This window comes from Babylonia areolata, chromosome 27 (assembly GCF_041734735.1).
Source record: "Babylonia areolata isolate BAREFJ2019XMU chromosome 27, ASM4173473v1, whole genome shotgun sequence".
NCBI lineage: Eukaryota > Metazoa > Mollusca > Gastropoda > Neogastropoda > Buccinidae > Babylonia > Babylonia areolata.
In genome coordinates this window covers 1,669,366-1,694,107 of record NC_134902.1, presented here as the reverse complement: position 1 = coordinate 1,694,107, position 24,742 = coordinate 1,669,366, and the positions used below count along the sequence as shown (strand labels likewise).

Sequence of the window (24,742 nt, the reverse complement as noted above, 5' to 3'; positions counted from 1 at the left end):
TGAAAGTGACAGCCCATTTAATGGTAATTCAGTCCGTCCATCCAGTCATACAGCGGTTTTGAGCAAGTGGCTGTGACTGACAGAATAGGTGCAGCAAGCATTGGAAGAGGGGGAGGAGAGGGAGGGGAGTGGTGTGAGACAATGGGTCGAATGTCAGCCAGAGGGTTTGGATTGGGCGTGGCAGTTGGATGCTGATGTACTCACATTTCAATGCACACTGCAGGAAATAGACAACAGTCAGTACTCCACAATGTTCATGAAACACAGGGTTGGATGTGTACTGGACATGAAACACATGCTTTTTATTTTTAACTGTTTGTCACTGAATCCGATGGTTGACTTGTTTGAAGAAGAGGCAAGCTGGATGTAAAGCAGACACTTTTATCGGCCCCCCTGTGCAACTTGGAGGGTGTGAATGTCATCAAAGAACTGCACCCTCTGACTGGGGAAAGCTTGCATGCTCAATTTCTGAGAACAGGATTGACTTTTTATGTCGGCTAAACATGTTGGTCATTGTTTGAATAGTGATTCACTTACATGTCTACATGAGGTGTGATTTGTTTTCATAAACTTGTAGCCAGTTTTCATTTCTTATACAGGTATAATCTGACAATATGTATGCTATTTCCAGCTGTATATTGTTTGTTTTCTTTATGGAAGCCTTTCTATGAAGGTGAAAATTTCCTTTTTATGGCACAGAAATTAGAGTCTTCACTTTGAATGCCTGAACAGTTATCTGCAATCAAACTGCTTCGGAAACCAGCCCAGATTCAGAATCTACAATCATTTTCCTTCACAAAAAACGTTTACCTTCTTTCTGTATCTCGCATAGTTTTTGTACTGGAATTTTTTTTTTTTTTTTACCCCTGAATCCTAAAAACTCCCTGGTAAGGGGAGAGCTCTTTTTACAAAATTATCTGGCACTCAACTGGTTGATATAAGGGGTTGTGTGTGTATGTGCGCGTGCACATGCATGTGTATGTGTGTGTTTGTGCAGTCATGTATGTCTGAGCATAATTTTTGATTTTGCTATATATTTGATGGATGTGTCACTGTGATTGCTGACATGTGGGAATGCCTTTTGAGGTCATGATGAAAGGTGTCTCTTGTACTTCTGTGCCATTTAGTGATGTTTAAGATATGGATGGATACAGTCTAGGAATTATTTATGATGTCTGTCAGTGAAGAATCTTTGATGAAGATATTGTTCCAGTATACATCTGCAAGAGGATTGATTTTTTTTTTTTTTTTTTTACTTGAACTTCTGTGAATAAAAACATGCTCACAAACATACACTGTGAATACACCTATGCAAAGTACACACACACACACACACACACACACACACACACACACACTAAACCATGATTATTTGTTTCACAGAGCTGACCAATAAATACAGAAAATGTGGTAATATGGTTCACAGAGCTGACAAATGAACACAGAGGATATGGTTATGTGTTTGTGCAGAGCTGACAAATGAACAAAGAGAACATGGCTATGTGTTTCACAGAGTTGACAAATGAACAAAGAGAACATGGCTATGTGTTTCACAGAGCTGACAAATGAACAAAGAGAACATGGCTATGTGTTTCACAGAGTTGACAAATGAACAAAGAGAACATGGCTATGTGTTTGACAGAGCTGACAAATGAACAAAGAGAACATGGCTATGTGTTTCACAGAGTTGACAAATGAACACAGAGAACATGGCTATGTGTTTCACAGAGCTGACAAATGAACACAGAGAACATGGCTATGTGTTTCACAGAGCTGACAAATGAACAAAGAGAACATGGCTATGTGTTTCACAGAGCTGACAAATGAACACAGAGAACATGGCTATGTGTTTCACAGAGCTGACAAATGAACAAAGAGAACATGGCTATGTGTTTCACAGAGTTGACAAATGAACACAGAGAACATGGCTATGTGTTTCACAGAGCTGACAAATGAACACAGAGAACATGGCTATGTGTTTGACAGAGTTGACAAATGAACACAGAGAACATGGTTATGTGTTTGACAGAGCTGACAAATGAACACAGAGAACATGGCTATGTGTTTGACAGAGTTGACAAATGAACACAGAGAACATGGCTATGTGTTTCACAGAGCTGACAAATGAACACAGGTCACCATGTTTGGAATAAACAGCCACATGGAAAGTAGAAACAGTTTGTGCAGGAATGATCAGTTCTCATAAGGCTTGTATTTAGACACACAAAGAAAGACAGATGGAACAAGGCAGAAAGTGCTTATCAATAAAATACATCATCCCCATAAAAGTGCTACCTTCTTCTTCTTCTTCTGCGTTCACTCGTATGCACACGAGTGGGCTTTTACGTGTATGACCGTTTTTACCCCGCCATGTAGGCAGCCATACTCCATTTTTGGGGGTGTGCATGCTGGGTATGTTCTTGTTTCCATAACCCACCGAACGCTGACATGGATTACAGGATCTTTAACGTGCGTATTTGATCTTCTGCTTGCATATACACATGAAGGGGGTTCAGGCACTAGCAGGTCTGAACATATGTTGACCTGGGAGATCGTAAAAATCTCCACCCTTTACCCACCAGGCGCCGTCACCATGATTTGAACCCGGGACCCTCAGATTGACAGTCCAACGCTTTAACCACTCGGCTATTGCGCCCGTCAAAGTGTTCCCGAGTTCTCTATGTGTGTCGACATGTGTTGCATGTTGTAATATTCTCATGGATACCTCACGTTGCAAATGTTGTGTGACACAGTTAATGTTGATCACACATGTCACACCAGCAGTACTGACATTGTTGTGACACAAGACATGACACTGAAACGTGTCCACAGTGATACAGGGACCATCGCCCCAGAAAGCTGCGTCTTTGGACAGCTGCTCAACATCTACGCTGCTCTCAGTGAGTACTGTCAGTACTTAACTTACCCACTCTCCTTATTCCCATGGCCTCCTCTCTCCCCCCCCCCCCCCAACCCTCCTACCCCCCCCCCCCTTTCTGAAACAGAAATCATCATCAGGATCATGAAAGCTTCATTTAATTACACATACTTGCTTCATTGTTTGTCACTGAAACCTGAATCATCGACATTGTAGATAAGTTCACTTTTCTGCTAACTCCAGTATATTTTTTATATTTGTTTTTTGTTTTGTTTTTGTTTTGTTTTTTCAGTTTGGGTAGCTTCCGTTCAACAGACGGTAACAGGGACAAGGGAGGCAAATTATTGTGTGGAAAATAGCAACATATTTGTGGAGTTTGCATACATCATTACATGCAGAGTTTGGCATGGCTGTGAAGTGAAGTGCCTCTGCTTGGTGTACTGACTACAGTTTGTAGTTAGTAGTTTACTTTAAGGATGATTGGTTAGTGAGACTTATGGAGGCTGGATTTTTTGTTTGATTTTGATCATTAATGTGTGTCAGTGTTTGTATGTGTGTGTATGTTTCCATATATGTGTTCACTTGCAGTGGCTTGCATGTGAAATATGTGTTCACTTGCAGTGGCTAGCATGTGAAATATGTGTTCACTTGCAGTGGCTAGCATGTGAAATATGTGTTCACTTGCAGTGGCTAGCATGTGAAATATGTGTTCACTTGCAGTGGCTTGCATGTGAAATATGTGTTCACTTGCAGTGGCTTGCATGTGAAAGGGAAGAAGGTCAAATAAAAAATTTTCCTATCCAGTGAGACAAAAGCCTTCAATGACAAGCATACTGGTCACCAACATGGTGACCTATATAGTCAGTTCTAGTACAGTGAGACGAAAGCCTTCAGTGACAAGCATACTGGTCACCAACATGGTGACCTATATAGTCAGTTCTAGTACAGTGAGACGAAAGCCTTCAATGACAAGCATACTGGTCACCAACATGGTGACCTATATAGTCAGTTCTAGTACAGTGAGACGAAAGCCTTCAGTGACAAGCATACTGGTCACCAACATGGTGACCTATATAGTCAGTCCCAGTACAGTAAGACAAAAGCCTTCAATGACAAGCATACTGGTCACCAACAGTAAGGGGGCTCATGTCAGAAACACAGTTTCTGTTTGGGTATGTGTTTCTTCGCTGTCTTATTCACCATGTGTTCATCATGTGGTGTGGTGGCCTAGTGATACTGCGTCCACCAAGGAAGCAAGAGAATCCTAAAGCACGGCAGTATTGTCTCCCTCTCCACTAAACCTTGGGTGGTGGTCTGTATGCTAGTCATTTGGATGAGACGTTAAACTCAGGTCCATTGCGTAACGTGAGCTGAAAGGTTACTTAAAGTACACATTTTAAAAAAAGAAGGGAAAAAAACCCGGCAACAGAGGGGTAGTCCCTGGCTTAATTATGTAGCAAAATCCACTTTTGATAGGAAAACACACACACACACACACACACACACACACACACACATATGCATATGCATACGCATACACTAAAAGGGTTGCCCTGCTTTGAAGTGATGCTTTCTTCCTGGGGAGAGCAGCCTGAATTTCTCACAGACAAACCTGTTGTGACAAAATGATGGTGCTTACATCCTCCCTGACCACTAGGGCCATCTCAAGGCAATCGCCACGTTTCTTCCATTGTGACAAAGAGTTGTACAGTGCAGCACAGTGCAGTACACTACAGTACATTCAGTACACAAAAGAACAAGAGAGGCAAGGCCTTCAAGACTCACTTGTGAGAAATTAAGTCCCCTAGCATTAAATACAGAGTAATTTCCCTTTTTTACTATCTGCACCAAAACGTTTGCAAAGTAAATAGAAATTCCATGCTCAGCAAAAGAAGTTCCTGTTTGAACAAAAAATGATAATAATGACTCCTCTTGTTGTTGTGTCAAAATATCAGATCAAAGTGCCAAGTTAAGAGCATACAAAAAATATAAATATAACAGTAAATGCAGTTTGCATATAATTAGGCTTCTTTTTTAATTTTTTTTGCCCAAAGTATTTGCAGAGAAAATGTCAATGTTAAAGTTTACCACGGACACACACACACACACAGAGACAACCGAACACCAGGTTAAAACATAGACTCACTTTGTTTACACAAGTGAGTCAACAGTACAGTACAACGTATGAAACATGACCGGGGTTTGTGGCGTGTGTGTACAGCGGCGTGGTGCATGTACCTGCGCTACAAGCAGGTGCGTCGGTACTACCGCTGCATCGAGAGCCAGGGACTGGAACCCGGGTCTGCTCGCCAGAAGAGTGTGCGGCGGAAACACATCATCAACCGGCTGTGTCTGGTCATCGGCCTGGTGGCTTCCCTGGGCATCAGTGTGGTGGCTAACTTTCAGGTGGGCAGTCAGAGGAGGCCGGTGGTGTACGTCATGTGGGTTGTGGGATGTTTTAGCCTCTATGTGCAGCGTGTGTTTGGAAACAGAGCAGTGGGCGATGTAGAGTGTGTGTGTCTGGGAACAGGGAAACAGAGCAGTGGGTGATGTAGAGTGTGTGTGTCTGGGAACAGGGAAACAGAGCAGTGGTCAATGTAGAGTGTGTGTGTCTGGGAACATGGAAACAGAGCAGTGGGTGATGTAGAGTGTGTGTATCTGGGAACAGGGAAACAGAGCAGTGGTCAATGTAGAGTGTGTGTGTCTGGGAACAGGGAAACAGAGCAGTGGGTGATGCAGAGGTGTGTGTCTGGGAACAGGGAAACAGAGCAGTGGTCGATGTGAGTGGTGTGTGTCTGGGAACAGGGAAACAGAGCAGTGGTCTATGTAGTGTGTGTGTCTGGGAACAGGGAAACAGAGCAGTGGTCATGTAGAGTGTGTGTCTGGGAACAGGGAAACAGAGCAGTGGGTCAGATGTAGAGTGTGTGTGTCTGGGAACAGGGAAACAGAGCAGTGGTGATGTAGAGTGTGTGTCTGGGAACAGGGAAACAGAGCAGTGGTCATGTAGAGTGTGTGTATCTGGGAACAGGGAAACAGAGCAGTGGTCAATGTAGAGTGTGTGTGTCTGGGAACAGGGAAACAGAGCAGTGGGTGATGTAGAGTGTGTGTGTCTGGGAACAGGGAAACAGAGCAGTGGTCAGATGTAGAGTGTGTGTGTCTGGGAACAGGGAAACAGAGCAGTGGGTGATGTAGAGTGTGTGTGTCTGGGAACAGGGAAACAGAGCAGTGGTGATGTAGAGTGTGTGTGTCTGGGAACAGGGAAACAGAGCAGTGGTCAATGTAGAGTGTGTGTGTCTGGGAACAGGGAAACAGAGCAGTGGTCAATGTAGAGTGTGTGTGTCTGGGAACAGGGAAACAGAGCAGTGGGTGATGTAGAGTGTGTGTATCTGGGAACAGGGAAACAGAGCAGTGGTCAATGTAGAGTGTGTGTGTCTGGGAACAGGGAAACAGAGCAGTGGTCAATGTAGAGTGTGTGTATCTGGGAACAGGGAAACAGAGCAGTGGTCAATGTAGAGTGTGTGTATCTGGGAACAGGGAAACAGAGCAGTGGTCAATGTAGAGTGTGTGTGTCTGGGAACAGGGAAACAGAGCAGTGGGTGATGTAGAGTGTGTGTGTCTGGGAACAGGGAAACAGAGCAGTGGTCATGTAGAGTGTGTGTGTCTGGGAACAGGGAAACAGAGCAGTGGTCAATGTAGAGTGTGTGTGTCTGGGAACAGGGAAACAGAGCAGTGGGTGATGTAGAGTGTGTGTGTCTGGGAACAGGGAAACAGAGCAGTGGGTGATGTAGAGTGTGTGTGTCTGGGAACAGGGAAACAGAGCAGTGGTCAATGTAGAGTGTGTGTGTCTGGGAACAGGGAAACAGAGCAGTGGGTGATGTAGAGTGTGTGTGTCTGGGAACAGGGAAACAGAGCAGTGGGTGATGTAGAGTGTGTGTGTCTGGGAACAGGGAAACAGAGCAGTGGGTGATGTAGAGTGTGTGTTCTGGGAACAGGGAAACAGAGCAGTGGTCAGTGTAGAGTGTGTGTGTCTGGGAACAGGGAAACAGAGCAGTGGTCAATGTAGAGTGTGTGTATCTGGGAACAGGGAAACAGAGCAGTGGGTGATGTAGAGTGTGTGTAGTCTGGGAACAGGGAAACAGAGCAGTGGTCAATGTAGAGTGTGTGTGTCTGGGAACAGGGAAACAGAGCAGTGGTCAATGTAGAGTGTGTGTGTCTGGGAACAGGGAAACAGAGCAGTGGTCAATGTAGAGTGTGTGTGTCTGGGAACAGGGAAACAGAGCAGTGGGTCAATGTAGAGTGTGTGTGTCTGGGAACAGGGAAACAGAGCAGTGGTCAATGTAGAGTGTGTGTGTCTGGGAACAGGGAAACAGAGCAGTGGTCAATGTAGAGTGTGTGTGTCTGGGAACAGGGAAACAGAGCAGTGGTGATGTAGAGTGTGTGTGTCTGGGAACAGGGAAACAGAGCAGTGGGTGATGTAGAGTGTGTGTGTCTGGGAACAGGGAAACAGAGCAGTGGGTGATGTAGAGTGTGTGTGTCTGGGAACAGGGAAACAGAGCAGTGGTCAATGTAGAGTGTGTGTGTCTGGGAACAGGGAAACAGAGCAGTGGGTCATGTAGAGTGTGTGTGTCTGGGAACAGGGAAACAGAGCAGTGGGTGATGTAGAGTGTGTGTGTCTGGGAACAGGGAAACAGAGCAGTGGTCAATGTAGAGTGTGTGTGTCTGGGAACAGGGAAACAGAGCAGTGGTCAATGTAGAGTGTGTGTGTCTGGGAACAGGGAAACAGAGCAGTGGTGATGTAGAGTGTGTGTGTCTGGGAACAGGGAAACAGAGCAGTGGTCAGTGTAGAGTGTGTGTGTCTGGGAACAGGGAAACAGAGCAGTGGTCAATGTAGAGTGTGTGTGTCTGGGAACAGGGAAACAGAGCAGTGGGTGATGTAGAGTGTGTGTGTCTGGGAACAGGGAAACAGAGCAGTGGTCAATGTAGAGTGTGTGTGTCTGGGAACAGGGAAACAGAGCAGTGGGTGATGTAGAGTGTGTGTGTCTGGGAACAGGGAAACAGAGCAGTGGGTGATGTAGAGTGTGTGTGTCTGGGAACAGGGAAACAGAGCAGTGGGTGATGTAGAGTGTGTGTGTCTGGGAACAGGGAAACAGAGCAGTGGTTGATGTAGAGTGTGTGTATCTGGGAACAGGGAAACAGAGCAGTGGTCAATGTAGAGTGTGTGTATCTGGGAACAGGGAAACAGAGCAGTGGGTGATGTAGAGTGTGTGTGTCTGGGAACAGGGAAACAGAGCAGTGGTCAATGTAGAGTGTGTGTGTCTGGGAACAGGGAAACAGAGCAGTGGGTGATGTAGAGTGTGTGTGTCTGGGAACAGGGAAACAGAGCAGTGGTCAGTGTAGAGTGTGTGTGTCTGGGAACAGGGAAACAGAGCAGTGGTCAATGTAGAGTGTGTGTGTCTGGGAACAGGGAAACAGAGCAGTGGGTGATGTAGAGTGTGTGTGTCTGGGAACAGGGAAACAGAGCAGTGGGTCGATGTAGAGTGTGTGTGTCTGGGAACAGGGAAACAGAGCAGTGGTCAGTGTAGAGTGTGTGTGTCTGGGAACAGGGAAACAGAGCAGTGGGTGATGTAGAGTGTGTGTGTCTGGGAACAGGGAAACAGAGCAGTGGGTCGATGTAGAGTGTGTGTGTCTGGGAACAGGGAAACAGAGCAGTGGGTGATGTAGAGTGTGTGTGTCTGGGAACAGGGAAACAGAGCAGTGGTCAGTGTAGAGTGTGTGTGTCTGGGAACAGGGAAACAGAGCAGTGGGTGATGTAGAGTGTGTGTATCTGGGAACAGGGAAACAGAGCAGTGGTCAATGTAGAGTGTGTGTGTCTGGGAACAGGGAAACAGAGCAGTGGTCAATGTAGAGTGTGTGTGTCTGGGAACAGGGAAACAGAGCAGTGGGTGATGTAGAGTGTGTGTATCTGGGAACAGGGAAACAGAGCAGTGGTCGATGTAGAGTGTGTGTGTCTGGGAACAGGGAAACAGAGCAGTGGGTGATGTAGAGTGTGTGTGTCTGGGAACAGGGAAACAGAGCAGTGGTCGATGTAGAGTGTGTGTGTCTGGGAACAGGGAAACAGAGCAGTGGTCGATGTAGAGTGTGTGTGTCTGGGAACAGGAAACAGAGCAGTGGTCAGATGTAGAGTGTGTGTGTCTGGGAACAGGGAAACAGAGCAGTGGGTGATGTAGAGTGTGTGTGTCTGGGAACAGGGAAACAGAGCAGTGGTCAATGTAGAGTGTGTGTGTCTGGGAACAGGGAAACAGAGCAGTGGTCGATGTAGAGTGTGTGTGTCTGGGAACAGGGAAACAGAGCAGTGGTCAGTGTAGAGTGTGTGTGTCTGGGAACAGGGAAACAGAGCAGTGGGTGATGTAGAGTGTGTGTGTCTGGGAACAGGGAAACAGAGCAGTGGTCAATGTAGAGTGTGTGTGTCTGGGAACAGGGAAACAGAGCAGTGGGTGATGTAGAGTGTGTGTGTCTGGGAACAGGGAAACAGAGCAGTGGTCAATGTAGAGTGTGTGTGTCTGGGAACAGGGAAACAGAGCAGTGGGTGATGTAGAGTGTGTGTGTCTGGGAACAGGGAAACAGAGCAGTGGTCAATGTAGAGTGTGTGTGTCTGGGAACAGGGAAACAGAGCAGTGGGTGATGTAGAGTGTGTGTGTCTGGGAACAGGGAAACAGAGCAGTGGGTGATGTAGAGTGTGTGTATCTGGGAACAGGGAAACAGAGCAGTGGTCATGTAGAGTGTGTGTATCTGGGAACAGGGAAACAGAGCAGTGGGTGATGTAGAGTGTGTGTATCTGGGAACAGGGAAACAGAGCAGTGGTCAGTGTAGAGTGTGTGTGTCTGGGAACAGGGAAACAGAGCAGTGGTCAATGTAGAGTGTGTGTGTCTGGGAACAGGGAAACAGAGCAGTGGTCGATGTAGAGTGTGTGTGTCTGGGAACAGGGAAACAGAGCAGTGGTCAATGTAGAGTGTGTGTGTCTGGGAACAGGGAAACAGAGCAGTGGGTGATGTAGAGTGTGTGTGTCTGGGAACAGGGAAACAGAGCAGTGGGTGATGTAGAGTGTGTGTGTCTGGGAACAGGGAAACAGAGCAGTGGTCAGTGTAGAGTGTGTGTGTCTGGGAACAGGGAAACAGAGCAGTGGTCAGTGTAGAGTGTGTGTATCTGGGAACAGGGAAACAGAGCAGTGGTGATGTAGAGTGTGTGTGTCTGGGAACAGGGAAACAGAGCAGTGGTCAGTGTAGAGTGTGTGTGTCTGGGAACAGGGAAACAGAGCAGTGGTCAGATGTAGAGTGTGTGTGTCTGGGAACAGGGAAACAGAGCAGTGGGTGATGTAGAGTGTGTGTGTCTGGGAACAGGGAAACAGAGCAGTGGTCAGATGTAGAGTGTGTGTGTCTGGGAACAGGGAAACAGAGCAGTGGGTCGATGTAGAGTGTGTGTATCTGGGAACAGGGAAACAGAGCAGTGGTCAATGTAGAGTGTGTGTGTCTGGGAACAGGGAAACAGAGCAGTGGGTGATGTAGAGTGTGTGTGTCTGGGAACAGGGAAACAGAGCAGTGGTCAATGTAGAGTGTGTGTGTCTGGGAACAGGGAAACAGAGCAGTGGGTGATGTAGAGTGTGTGTGTCTGGGAACAGGGAAACAGAGCAGTGGGTGATGTAGAGTGTGTGTGTCTGGGAACAGGGAAACAGAGCAGTGGTCGATGTAGAGTGTGTGTGTCTGGGAACAGGGAAACAGAGCAGTGGTCAGTGTAGAGTGTGTGTGTCTGGGAACAGGGAAACAGAGCAGTGGGTCATGTAGAGTGTGTGTTCTGGGAACAGGGAAACAGAGCAGTGGTCATGTAGAGTGTGTGTGTCTGGGAACAGGGAAACAGAGCAGTGGGTGATGTAGAGTGTGTGTGTCTGGGAACAGGGAAACAGAGCAGTGGTCATGTAGAGTGTGTGTGTCTGGGAACAGGGAAACAGAGCAGTGGTCAGTGTAGAGTGTGTGTGTCTGGGAACAGGGAAACAGAGCAGTGGTCGATGTAGAGTGTGTGTGTCTGGGAACAGGGAAACAGAGCAGTGGGTGATGTAGAGTGTGTGTATCTGGGAACAGGGAAACAGAGCAGTGGTCAGTGTAGAGTGTGTGTGTCTGGGAACAGGGAAACAGAGCAGTGGGTGATGTAGAGTGTGTGTATCTGGGAACAGGGAAACAGAGCAGTGGTCAGTGTAGAGTGTGTGTGTCTGGGAACAGGGAAACAGAGCAGTGGTCAATGTAGAGTGTGTGTAGTCTGGGAACAGGGAAACAGAGCAGTGGTCAGTGTAGAGTGTGTGTGTCTGGGAACAGGGAAACAGAGCAGTGGTCGATGTAGAGTGTGTGTGTCTGGGAACAGGGAAACAGAGCAGTGGTCAGTGTAGAGTGTGTGTGTCTGGGAACAGGGAAACAGAGCAGTGGGTGATGTAGAGTGTGTGTGTCTGGGAACAGGGAAACAGAGCAGTGGTCAGTGTAGAGTGTGTGTGTCTGGGAACAGGGAAACAGAGCAGTGGGTGATGTAGAGTGTGTGTGTCTGGGAACAGGGAAACAGAGCAGTGGTCATGTAGAGTGTGTGTGTCTGGGAACAGGGAAACAGAGCAGTGGTCATGTAGAGTGTGTGTGTCTGGGAACAGGGAAACAGAGCAGTGGTCAGTGTAGAGTGTGTGTATCTGGGAACAGGGAAACAGAGCAGTGGGTGATGTAGAGTGTGTGTATCTGGGAACAGGGAAACAGAGCAGTGGGTGATGTAGAGTGTGTGTGTCTGGGAACAGGGAAACAGAGCAGTGGTCAGTGTAGAGTGTGTGTGTCTGGGAACAGGGAAACAGAGCAGTGGGTGATGTAGAGTGTGTGTGTCTGGGAACAGGGAAACAGAGCAGTGGTCAGTGTAGAGTGTGTGTATCTGGGAACAGGGAAACAGAGCAGTGGGTGATGTAGAGTGTGTGTGTCTGGGAACAGGGAAACAGAGCAGTGGTCAATGTAGAGTGTGTGTATCTGGGAACAGGGAAACAGAGCAGTGGGTGATGTAGAGTGTGTGTGTCTGGGAACAGGGAAACAGAGCAGTGGTCAGTGTAGAGTGTGTGTTCTGGGAACAGGGAAACAGAGCAGTGGGTGATGTAGAGTGTGTGTGTCTGGGAACAGGGAAACAGAGCAGTGGTCAATGTAGAGTGTGTGTATCTGGGAACAGGGAAACAGAGCAGTGGTCAATGTAGAGTGTGTGTATCTGGGAACAGGGAAACAGAGCAGTGGGTGATGTAGAGTGTGTGTATCTGGGAACAGGGAAACAGAGCAGTGGTCAATGTAGAGTGTGTGTGTCTGGGAACAGGGAAACAGAGCAGTGGTCGATGTAGAGTGTGTGTGTCTGGGAACAGGGAAACAGAGCAGTGGTCAATGTAGAGTGTGTGTATCTGGGAACAGGGAAACAGAGCAGTGGGTGATGTAGAGTGTGTGTCTGGGAACAGGGAAACAGAGCAGTGGTCAATGTAGAGTGTGTGTGTCTGGGAACAGGGAAACAGAGCAGTGGGTGATGTAGAGTGTGTGTCTGGGAACAGGGAAACAGAGCAGTGGTCAATGTAGAGTGTGTGTGTCTGGGAACAGGGAAACAGAGCAGTGGGCGATGTAGAGTGTGTGTGTCTGGGAACAGGGAAACAGAGCAGTGGTCAGTGTAGAGTGTGTGTGTCTGGGAACAGGGAAACAGAGCAGTGGTCAATGTAGAGTGTGTGTATCTGGGAACAGGGAAACAGAGCAGTGGTCGATGTAGAGTGTGTGTGTCTGGGAACAGGGAAACAGAGCAGTGGGTGATGTAGAGTGTGTGTGTCTGGGAACAGGGAAACAGAGCAGTGGGTGATGTAGAGTGTGTGTGTCTGGGAACAGGGAAACAGAGCAGTGGGTGATGTAGAGTGTGTGTGTCTGGGAACAGGGAAACAGAGCAGTGGTCAATGTAGAGTGTGTGTGTCTGGGAACAGGGAAACAGAGCAGTGGGTGATGTAGAGAGTGTGTGTCTGGGAACAGGGAAACAGAGCAGTGGGTGATGTAGAGTGTGTGTCTGGGAACAGGGAAACAGAGCAGTGGTCAATGTAGAGTGTGTGTGTCTGGGAACAGGGAAACAGAGCAGTGGGTGATGTAGAGTGTGTGTGTCTGGGAACAGGGAAACAGAGCAGTGGTCAGTGTAGAGTGTGTGTGTCTGGGAACAGGGAAACAGAGCAGTGGGTGATGTAGAGTGTGTGTATCTGGGAACAGGGAAACAGAGCAGTGGTCAATGTAGAGTGTGTGTGTCTGGGAACAGGGAAACAGAGCAGTGGGTGATGTAGAGTGTGTGTGTCTGGGAACAGGGAAACAGAGCAGTGTGTGATGTAGAGTGTGTGTGTCTGGGAACAGGGAAACAGAGCAGTGGTCAATGTAGAGTGTGTGTGCCTGGGAACAGGGAAACAGAGCAGTGGGTGATGTAGAGTGTGTGTGTCTGGGAACAGGGAAACAGAGCAGTGGTCGATGTAGAGTGTGTGTGTCTGGGAACAGGGAAACAGAGCAGTGGGTGATGTAGAGTGTGTGTATCTGGGAACAGGGAAACAGAGCAGTGGGTGATGTAGAGTGTGTGTGTCTGGGAACAGGGAAACAGAGCAGTGGGTGATGTAGAGTGTGTGTGTCTGGGAACAGGGAAACAGAGCAGTGGGTGATGTAGAGTGTGTGTGTCTGGGAACAGGGAAACAGAGCAGTGGTCAGTGTAGAGTGTGTGTGTCTGGGAACAGGGAAACAGAGCAGTGGGTGATGTAGAGTGTGTGTGTCTGGGAACAGGGAAACAGAGCAGTGGTCAATGTAGAGTGTGTGTGTCTGGGAACAGGGAAACAGAGCAGTGGTCAATGTAGAGTGTGTGTGTCTGGGAACAGGGAAACAGAGCAGTGGGTGATGTAGAGAGTGTGTGTCTGGGAACAGGGAAACAGAGCAGTGGTCAGTGTAGAGTGTGTGTGTCTGGGAACAGGGAAACAGAGCAGTGGGTGATGTAGAGAGTGTGTGTCTGGGAACAGGGAAACAGAGCAGTGGTCAATGTAGAGTGTGTGTGTCTGGGAACAGGGAAACAGAGCAGTGGGTGATGTAGAGAGTGTGTGTCTGGGAACAGGGAAACAGAGCAGTGGTCAATGTAGAGTGTGTGTGTCTGGGAACAGGGAAACAGAGCAGTGGTCAATGTAGAGTGTGTGTATCTGGGAACAGGGAAACAGAGCAGTGGTCAATGTAGAGTGTGTGTGTCTGTGAACAGGGAAACAGAGCAGTGGGTGATGTAGAGTGTGTGTATCTGGGAACAGGGAAACAGAGCAGTGGTTGATGTAGAGTGTGTGTGTCTGGGAACAGGGAAACAGAGCAGTGGTCAATGTAGAGTGTGTGTATCTGGGAACAGGGAAACAGAGCAGTGGTTGATGTAGAGTGTGTGTGTCTGGGAACAGGGAAACAGAGCAGTGTGTGATGTAGAGTGTGTGTGTCTGGGAACAGGGAAACAGAGCAGTGGGTGATGTAGAGTGTGTGTATCTGGGAACAGGGAAACAGAGCAGTGGTTGATGTAGAGTGTGTGTATCTGGGAACAGGGAAACAGAGCAGTGGGTGATGTAGAGTGTGTGTCTGGGAACAGGGAAACAGAGCAGTGGTCAATGTAGAGTGTGTGTGTCTGGGAACAGGGAAACAGAGCAGTGGTCAATGTAGAGTGTGTGTGTCTGGGAACAGGGAAACAGAGCAGTGGTTGATGTAGAGTGTACTTGTAATCCCCTCCCTTCCCTGATGGTGAATTAAAATGTGACCTGGATCTTTATGTAGGTACTTGTAATCCCCTGCCTTCCCTGATGGTGAATTAAAATGTGACCTGGATCTTTATGTAGGTACTTGTAATCCCTTGCCTTCCCTGATGGTGAATTAAAATGTGACCTGGATCTTTATGTAGGTACTTCTAATCCCCTCCCTTCCCTGATGGTGAATTACGACCTTCCCTGATGGTGAATTAAAATGTGACCTGGATCTTTATGTAGGTACTTGTAATCCCTTCCTTCCCTGATGGTGAATTAAAATGTGACCTGGATCTTTATGTAGGTACTTGTAATCCCCTCCCTTCCCTGATGGTGAATTAAAATGTGACCTGGATCTTTATGTAGGTACATATAATCCCCTGCCTTCCCTGATGGTGAATTAAAATGTGACCTGGATCTTTATGTAGGTACTTGTAATCCCCTGCCTTCCCTGATGGTGAATTAAAATGTGTGTGAACACAGGAGGACAACCTGTTGTCAGTCCACCTGCTGGGGGCGGGGATGGCATTTGGCGGGGCGGGTCTGTACTGCTGGCTGCAGTCCCTCATCTCCTACAAGATGGCCAACCTGCCCAGCTCCCGCCAGTGGTGCCGCCATGCCAGGCTGGTCCTCAGCGTGCTCTACTCCATGGCCATCCTCATCAGTATCCTTTCCTCAAACAGCCGGCAGGGCTACACACACACTGCACTGCACCATCCCTTGTATCAGCTTTCCTTTGCACCGCATTATATTTCTGACAGTTCTAACCCTTCACGGTCTCTCTCTCTACTCTTGTGCTGATGTCACAGTCTTTTGCATTCCCCATTCTTCTTCTTTTTCTTCTTCTTCTGCGTTCGTGGGCTGCAACTCCCACATTCACTTGTATGCACACAAGTGGGCTTTTACGTGTATGACCGTTTTTACCCCGCCATGTAGGCAGCCATACTCCGCTTTCGGGGGTGTGCATGCTGGGTATGTTCTTGTTTCCATAACCCACCGAACGCTTACATGGATTACAGGATCTTTAACGTGCGTATTTGATCTTCTGCTTGCATATACACATGAAGGGGGTTCAGGCACTAGCAGGTCTGCACATGTGTTGACCTGGGGGATCGTAAAAATCTCCACCCTTTACCCACCAGGCGCCGTCACCGTCATTCGAACCCGGGACCCTCAGATTGAAAGTCCAACGCTTTAACCACTCGGCTATTGTGCCCGTCGATTCCCCATTCAACACAGAGAAGTTGACAGGGGACTAGTTGTTCAGCTGTACAGACCTTGAACTCCCTGCATTTTTCAGGCTGTCACAGTCCCTCACTGACATCCTGTACGTGTCAGTCTTGTCTTGGTGTCAACAATGGTTTCACCGTGTTTACTGTGTGTGAGGCCGTGAACAGTATTTGTGGGCGTTGTGAGCAATGTTGGTGAGTGTGGTGTGGTGATTGGTGTTGTGAGCAGTGTGGTGTGGTGATATGAATGGTGTTGTGAGCAGTGTTGATGAGTGCGGTGTGGTGATATGAATGGTGTCCATCACATCAACAGTCATCAGCCTTCATGGTGCTGTCTAGCAGGTCCTGTACTTTTGGTCTGGGTACTGTGTTAGGGGCTGACAGGTCCTGTACTTGTGGTGTGGGTACTGTGTTGAGGGCTGACAGGTCCTGTACTTGTGGTGTGGGTACTGTGTTGAGGGCTGACAGGTCCTGTACTTGTGGTCTGGGTACTGTGTTGAGGGCTGACAGGTCCTGTACTTGTGGTCTGGGTACTGTGTTGAGGGCTGACAGGTCCTGTACTTGTGGTGTGGGTACTGTGTTGAGGGCTGACAGGTCCTGTACTTGTGGTGTGGGTACTGTGTTGAGGGCTGACAGGTCCTGTACTTGTGGTCTGGGTACTGTGTTGGGGGCTGACAGGTCCTGTACTTGTGGTGTGGGTACTGTGTTGAGGGCTGACAGGTCCTGTACTTGTGGTCTGGGTACTGTGTTGAGGGCTGACAGGTCCTGTACTTGTGGTGTGGGTACTGTGTTGAGGGCTGACAGGTCCTGTACTTGTGGTGTGGGTACTGTGTTGAGGGCTGACGGGTCCTGTACTTGTGGTGTGGGTACTGTGTTGAGGGCTGACAGGTCCTGTACTTGTGGTCTGGGTACTGTGTTGGGGGCTGACAGGTCCTGTACTTGTGGTGTGGGTACTGTGTTGAGGGCTGACAGGTCCTGTACTTGTGGTCTGGGTACTGTGTTGAGGGCTGACAGGTCCTGTACTTGTGGTGTGGGTACTGTGTTGAGGGCTGACAGGTCCTGTACTTGTGGTGTGGGTACTGTGTTGAGGGCTGACAGGTCCTGTACTTGTGGTCTGGGTACTGTGTTGGGGGCTGACAGGTCCTGTACTTGTGGTGTGGGTACTGTGTTGAGGGCTGACAGGTCCTGTACTTGTGGTGTGGGTACTGTGTTGAGGGCTGACAGGTCCTGTACTTGTGGTCTGGGTACTGTGTTAGGGGCTGACAGGTCCTGTACTTGTGGTGTGGGTACTGTGTTGAGGGCTGACAGGTCCTGTACTTGTGGTGTGGGTACTGTGTTGGGGGCTGACAGGTCCTGTACTTGTGGTGTGGGTACTGTGTTGAGGGCTGACAGGTCCTGTACTTGTGGTCTGGGTACTGTGTTGAGGGCTGACAGGTCCTGTACTTGTGGTGTGGGTACTGTGTTGAGGGCTGACAGGTCCTGTACTTGTGGTGTGGGTACTGTGTTAGGGGCTGACAGGTCCTGTACTTGTGGTGTGGGTACTGTGTTGAGGGCTGACAGGTCCTGTACTTGTGGTGTGGGTACTGTGTTGAGGGCTGACAGGTCCTGTACTTGTGGTGTGGGTACTGTGTTGAGGGCTGACAGGTCCTGTACTTGTGGTCTGGGTACTGTGTTAGGGGCTGACAGGTCCTGTACTTGTGGTGTGGGTACTGTGTTAGGGGCTGACAGGTCCTGTACTTGTGGTCTGGGTACTGTGTTGAGGGCTGACAGGTCCTGTACTTGTGGTGTGGGTACTGTGTTGAGGGCTGACAGGTCCTGTACTTGTGGTCTGGGTACTGTGTTGGGGGCTGACAGGTCCTGTACTTGTGGTCTGGGTACTGTGTTGGGGGCTGACGGGTCCTGTACTTGTGGTCTGGGTACTGTGTTGAGGGCTGACAGGTCCTGTACTTGTGGTGTGGGTACTGTGTTAGGGGCTGACAGGTCCTGTACTTGTGGTCTGGGTACTGTGTTAGGGGCTGACAGGTCCTGTACTTGTGGTGTGGGTACTGTGTTGAGGGCTGACAGGTCCTGTACTTGTGGTCTGGGTACTGTGTTGGGGGCTGACAGGTCCTGTACTTGTGGTGTGGGTACTGTGTTAGGGGCTGACAGGTCCTGTACTTGTGGTCTGGGTACTGTGTTGGGGGCTGACAGGTCCTGTACTTGTGGTCTGGGTACTGTGTTAGGGGCTGACAGGTCCTGTACTTGTGGTCTGGGTACTGTGTTAGGGGCTGACAGGTCCTGTACTTGTGGTCTGGGTACTGTGTTGAGGGCTGACAGGTCCTGTACTTGTGGTGTGGGTACTGTGTTGGGGGCTGACGGGTCCTGTACTTGTGGTCTGGGTACTGTGTTGGGGGCTGACAGGTCCTGTACTTGTGGTGTGGGTACTGTGTTGAGGGCTGACAGGTCCTGTACTTGTGGTGTGGGTACTGTGTTGGGGGCTGACAGGTCCTGTACTTGTGGTGTGGGTACTGTGTTGAGGGCTGACAGGTCCTGTACTTGTGGTCTGGGTACTGTGTTGGGGGCTGACAGGTCCTGTACTTGTGGTGTGGGTACTGTGTTAGGGGCTGACAGGTCCTGTACTTGTGGTCTGGGTACTGTGTTGGGGGCTGACAGGTCCTGTACTTGTGGTGTGGGTACTGTGTTGAGGGCTGACAGGTCCTGTACTTGTGGTGTGGGTACTGTGTTGGGGGCTGACAGGTCCTGTACTTGTGGTGTGGGTACTGTGTTAGGGGCTGACAGGTCCTGTACTTGTGGTGTGGGTACTGTGTTGGGGGCTGACAGGTCCTGTACTTGTGGTCTGGGTACTGTGTTGGGGGCTGACGGGAGCTGTGTAGTGTTGTGAACTGATAATGATGATTAAAAGAATAACGATAGGATGATATTTGTATTGTGCTTTATCTTCTCCTGGACAAATGAAAACAGGCTCACACCGTCATTGACACATGTGTAACTCTGACACACAGGGATGGAAGACCAAAGTTCAACAAACAACTCATGTAAACAGAAAGCCAGGGAAAGTATGGACAGGGAGGTTGGAGGCGAGGGGTGAGGGGGGACCTATTTTGGAAAGAGGCGGGCTTCAAAGAACTTAGTGCAGGGGGTTAATGAAACCAGAGATCTTGTTCCAGAGAAAGAGTGCTGGCTGATTGTGGGGTGTTCGAACCTGGGAACTCAGAAACAGTGGATCTGAAGCTGACTGTAGAGAGCGGGGTGGGGCGTAGAGGTGAAGGCAGCCACAGCGACAGGAAGGGGCAGCTTTGTTCATAGAGTGCTGAGGTTGTACTTTGTTGTGTGTGAGACAAGGGGGTCAGTTGTTGACCCTTGGTGACCTGAAAGAGACCTTGACCCTGTGCAGTGCTGATCACCACCAAGCTGTCCATAGACAAGTTCCCCCTGTCCCTCAAAATGATCAAGAAGTGGAAACCCTCGCAGCCAGTACGTACTTGATTGCCACGTCACCGTTGAGTGCTGTGTGTGCAGACACTGAGTGTTGTTGAACTCATGTGTGCTTGTGTGCTGATGCAGACATGTATGGGGTTGTAGTGCTGTCTCTCCTGATGCAGACATGTATGGGGTTGTAGTGCTGTCTCTCCTGATGCAGACATGTATGGGGTTGTAGTGCTGTCTCTCCTGATGCAGACATGTATGGGGTTGTGGTGCTGTCTCTCCTGATGCAGACATGTATGGGGTTGTAGTGCTGTCTCTCCTGATGCAGACATGTATGGGGTTGTAGTGCTGTCTCTCCTGATGCAGACATGTATGGGGTTGTAGTGCTGTCTCTCCTGATGCAGACGTATGGGGTTCTGGTGCTGTCTCTCCTGATGCAGACGTATGGGGTTCTGGTGCTGTCTCTCCTGATGCAGACATGTATGGGGTTGTAGTGCTGTCTCTCCTCTCTCATCATCTGCTGCAAGTGTGCACACACATACATATACACATGGTCTTGTACTGATGGACAGAAATTTACATCCACTATTTAACACATATATGTAAAAGTACACATACACATCCACTTATACAAATACTCACATGCTTATTGCTGCGCTTACACACACAAACACACGTGTACACACACACACGTGCGCACACACACACACACACGTGCACACAGAAACACACACACACAGAAAGAAACACACACACACAGAAACACACATACACACACACGTACACACACACACACACACACACACACACACACACACACACACACACACACACACACACTCACATGCACGCATGTTAACAGCAAAATATTCATGGATTTTAAAATCATATTCTGGACTTTGGTGTTTAGTTGGTTGTTTGTTTTTGTTTTTATTTAATTTACTGTTGCAGCAATGCATCAGATTCTTGTTGGCTTTATGATCCTGCATTTTACACAGGTTGACCGCTGTTTTAGTGTTTTATTTATTGTGTATTTTTTAAGCCATCTTTGTAATATACAATATTATGAGCAGCATAAGTTGAATTTTCAATTAGAGTACCACACTTAAAAATCAGTTGACAAATGCTACAGTAAACACCAAAAAGTGTTGAACTGTGTGTTTCAGGGCTACACAGAACCTACAGTAAACACCAAAAAGTGTTGGAACTGTGTGTTTCAGGGCTATACAGAACCTACAGTAAACACCAAAAGTGTTGAACTGTGTGTTTCAGGGCTACACAGAACCTACAGTAACCACCAAAAAGTGTTGAACTGTGTGTTTCAGGGCTATACAGCACCTACAGTAACCACCAAAAAGTGTTGAACTGTGTGTTTCAGGGCTATACAGAACCTACAGTAAACATCAAAAAGTGTTGAACTGTGTGTTTCAGGGCTATACAGAACCTACAGTAAACACCAAAAGTGTTGAACTGTGTGTTTCAGGGCTACACAGAACCTACAGTAAACACCAAAAAGTGTTGAACTGTGTGTTTCAGGGCTATACAGAACCTACAGTAACCACCAAAAAGTGTTGAACTGTGTGTTTCAGGGCTATTCAGAACCTACAGTAACCACCAAAAAGTGTTGAACTGTGTGTTTCAAGGCTATACAGAACCTACAGTAACCACCAAAAAGTGTTGAACTGTGTGTTTCAGGGCTATACAGAACCTACAGTAAACACCAAAAAGTGTTGAACTGTGTGTTTCAGGGCTATACAGAACCTACAGTAACCACCAAAAAGTGTTGAACTGTGTGTTTCAGGGCTGTACAGAACCTACAGTAACCACCAAAAAGTGTTGAACTGTGTGTTTCAGGGCTGTACAGAACCTACAGTAAACATCAAAAAGTGTTGAACTGTGTGTTTCAGGGCTATACAGAACCTACAGTAACCACCAAAAAGTGTTGAACTGTGTGTTTCAGGGCTACATGGAACCTACAGTAAACACCAAAAAGTGTTGAACTGTGTGTTTCAGGGCTACACAGAACCTACAGTAACCACCAAAAAGTGTTGAACTGTGTGTTTCAGGGCTGTACAGAACCTACAGTAAACACCAAAAAGTGTTGAACTGTGTGTTTCAGGGCTACACAGAACCTACAGTAACCACCAAAAAGTGTTGAACTGTGTGTTTCAGGGCTGTACAGAACCTACAGTAAACACCAAAAAGTGTTGAACTGTGTGTTTCAGGGCTACACAGAACCTACAGTAAACACCAAAAAGTGTTGAACTGTGTGTTTCAGGGCTACACAGAACCTACAGTAAACACCAAAAAGTGTTGAACTGTGTGTTTCAGGGCTATACAGAACCTACAGTAAACACCAAAAAGTGTTGAACTGTGTGTTTCAGGGCTACATGAAACCTAGTGTTGAACTGTGTGTTTCAGGGCTACATGAAACCTACAGTAAACACCAAAAAGTGTTGAACTGTGTGTTTCAGGGCTACACAAAACCTACAGTAAACACCAAAAAGTGTTGAACTGTGTGTTTCAGGGCTGTACAGAACCTACAGTAAACACCAAAAAGTGTTGAACTGTGTGTTTCAGGGCTGTACAGAACCTACAGTAAACACCAAAAAGTGTTGAACTGTGTGTTTCAGGGCTACACAGAACCTACAGTAAACACCAAAAAGTGTTGAACTGTGTGTTTCAGGGCTATACAGAACCTACAGTAACCACAAAAAGGTGTTGAACTGTGTGTTTCAGGGCTATACAGAACCTACAGTAAACACCAAAAAGTGTTGAACTGTGTGTTTCAGGGCTACACAGAACCTACAGTAAACACCAAAAAGTGTTGAACTGTGTGTTTCAGGGCTATACAGAACCTACAGTAAACACCAAAAAGTGTTGAACTGTGTGTTTCAGGGCTATACAGAACCTACAGTAAACACCAAAAAGTGTTGAACTGTGTGTTTCAGGGCTGTACAGAACCTACAGTAAACACCAAAAAGTGTTGAACTGTGTGTTTCAGGGCTACACAGAACCTACAGTAAACACCAAAAAGTGTTGAACTGTGTGTTTCAGGGCTACACAGAACACCTGTTCGCCACCTTTGCAGAGTGGGTCATGGCGTTCCTGTCGTCGGCGTACTTCCTGACGTTTGTGGGGGAGTGGAAAGTGGTGAGAACCAAGGTGATGATCTTCCCCATGGACGCCTCACACGAAGACACCAACACCAGCGCCACCATCACCAGTGGAGAGGTGGAGTTGTCGGAGACCAGAGGGGAGCCACTCAGTGCTGATTGTGAAAAAGCTGACGCTTGTTCTCACGATGGGGGAGGGGGGGATAGCAACGGTCTGGAACCGTTCTCCTGTGAGCTGGTGGTTGGGAAGGTCAGTGTGGATTGAGTCTGGGTCTGTCTTGGGATTTGTTGGACGTCTGGTTGGACAGGAAGTGTGTTTGGTGGTGGTTTTCTTCTCTGTGTGTGTGTGTGCGCACACTTGTTTTTGAGTATGCCTGTGTGTGTGTGTGGTGGGGTTGTGTGCACAAATTTGCTGAAGTTGGGATCATTTTTTGGTTCATATTTCAATCATTTGCCTTCAGTGTGTCTTTGAATTATTTTTTAATGTATTCAATTATTTATTTTGCGTATGTGTGTGTGTGTGTTTGTGATAAGAATAAAAAGTCTTTGAAGACTAGTTTACTGCTTGTGTAAATGAGTTGCTGTCAAGTATTTTTAGGGAAGCATGTCATTCTACAATTACTCAGGAACTGGAAACTGATCTTTTAAACTGGGCTTGGTCCCAGATGTTGTTGTTTTTTTCACTGACTTTTCTATTCGCCTTCAGCCCATTCTGCTGAACATGGTATCTTTTTTATTATAATTACTATTATTATTATTATTTCAATAGTTTTCCATGTTGACCACCTTAAATTCCCTTGGTGGAAAGTGGTAAAGATATGATGCTGATTTTATGATCAGCGCTGGGTGCCACAAAGTTTAGCTCCAGTTCTGTTCAGTAAAATGTGTTCAGATGTCAGCTCTTGATGGCACAAACGTTTGACCTTTCTGATTGCAATGTTTTGTTGATTGAGAATTGAACAGTGGTTTGAAGGCTAGACTTGTTTTGCATGCTGTTTTATTGACAGGAACACATGGTTTACGTTGGAAACAAACACGTTTATGTTCTTTGTTGTCTGCTTGTCGTAAAGATTTCTGTCGTTGCTACAGATTCTTGTGAAGATATGATATTTATCATCCATGTTTATTACCTTTTTAAAAAAATCTTTACTTTTATTTCCTTTTGTTTATATTTCTTTCTTTTTTTTTCATTGTCTTCTTCAAAGAAAAATACATATGTGATTCTACACAAATGTGGTTTGCTGTAAGGAGTGATTTGAAACAAACTGAATACTGGTGAAAAATTCTTCTTTTGTGCATCATTAGCATAGTATCTTAATTGCTTTCTGTCTTTGATGAAATTTTTCAGCTGATGGGAACATGTTTTAAAATGTTGTTAGTCAAATGTATTAGGCTGTACTTCTTGTTTTTGTGCTGTGTGAAACATGGTGATTTTTGTTCACTTGTCTGTGTTGTTTTTGTGCTGTGTGAAACATGGTGATTTTTGTTCAGTTGTCTGTGTTGTTTTTGTGCTGTGTGAAACATGGTGATTTTTGTTCAGTTGTCTGTGTTGTTTTTGTGCTGTGTGAAACATGGTGATTTTTGTTCAGTTGTCTGTGTTGTTTTTGTGCTGTGTGAAACATGGTGATTTTTGTTCAGTTGTCTCTGTCTGTTGTTTTTGTGCTGTGTGAAACATGGTGATTTTTGTTCAGTTGTCTGTGTCTGTGTTGTTTTTGTGCTGTGTGAAACATGGTGATTTTTGTTCAGTTGTCTGTGTTGTTTTTGTGCTGTGTGAAACATGGTGATTTTTGTTCAGTTGTCTGTGTTGTTTTTGTGCTGTGTGAAACATGGTGATTTTTGTTCAGTTGTCTGTGTTGTTTTTGTGCTGTGTGAAACATGGTGATTTTTGTTCAGTTGTCTGTGTTGTTTTTGTGCTGTGTGAAACATGGTGATTTTTGTTCAGTTGTCTGTGTTGTTTTTGTGTTGTGTGAAACATGGTGATTTTTGTTCAGTTATCTGTGTTGTTTTTGTGCTGTGTGAAACATGGTGATTTTTGTTCAGTTATCTGTGTTGTTTTTGTGTTGTGTGAAACATGGTGATTTTTGTTCAGTTGTCTGTGTTGTTTTTGTGCTGTGTGAAACATGGTGATTTTTGTTCAGTTGTCTGTGTTGTTTTTGTGCTGTGTGAAACATGGTGATTTTTGTTCAGTTGTCTGTGTTGTTTTTGTGCTGTGTGAAACATGGTGATTTTTGTTCAGTTGTCTGTGTTGTTTTTGTGCTGTGTGAAACATGGTGATTTTTGT

The 24,742-nt window shown here is 47.0% G+C and overlaps 1 protein-coding gene across 1 annotated transcript in view; it reads left to right on the top strand.

Moving 5' to 3' along the window:
• Positions 1-24,489, top strand: part of LOC143301274 (DNA damage-regulated autophagy modulator protein 1-like) — a 28,873-nt gene extending 4,384 nt beyond the window's left edge. The window contains exons 3-7 of the mRNA XM_076615448.1: positions 2,833-2,900; positions 5,100-5,284; positions 15,174-15,354; positions 19,314-19,393; positions 22,403-24,489. Coding sequence (XP_076471563.1) covers positions 2,833-2,900; positions 5,100-5,284; positions 15,174-15,354; positions 19,314-19,393; positions 22,403-22,726 — 838 coding nt within the window. The 3' untranslated portion in view covers positions 22,727-24,489. The remainder of the gene's footprint in view (positions 1-2,832; positions 2,901-5,099; positions 5,285-15,173; positions 15,355-19,313; positions 19,394-22,402) is intronic.
• The last annotated feature ends 253 nt before the right edge of the window (positions 24,490-24,742 follow it).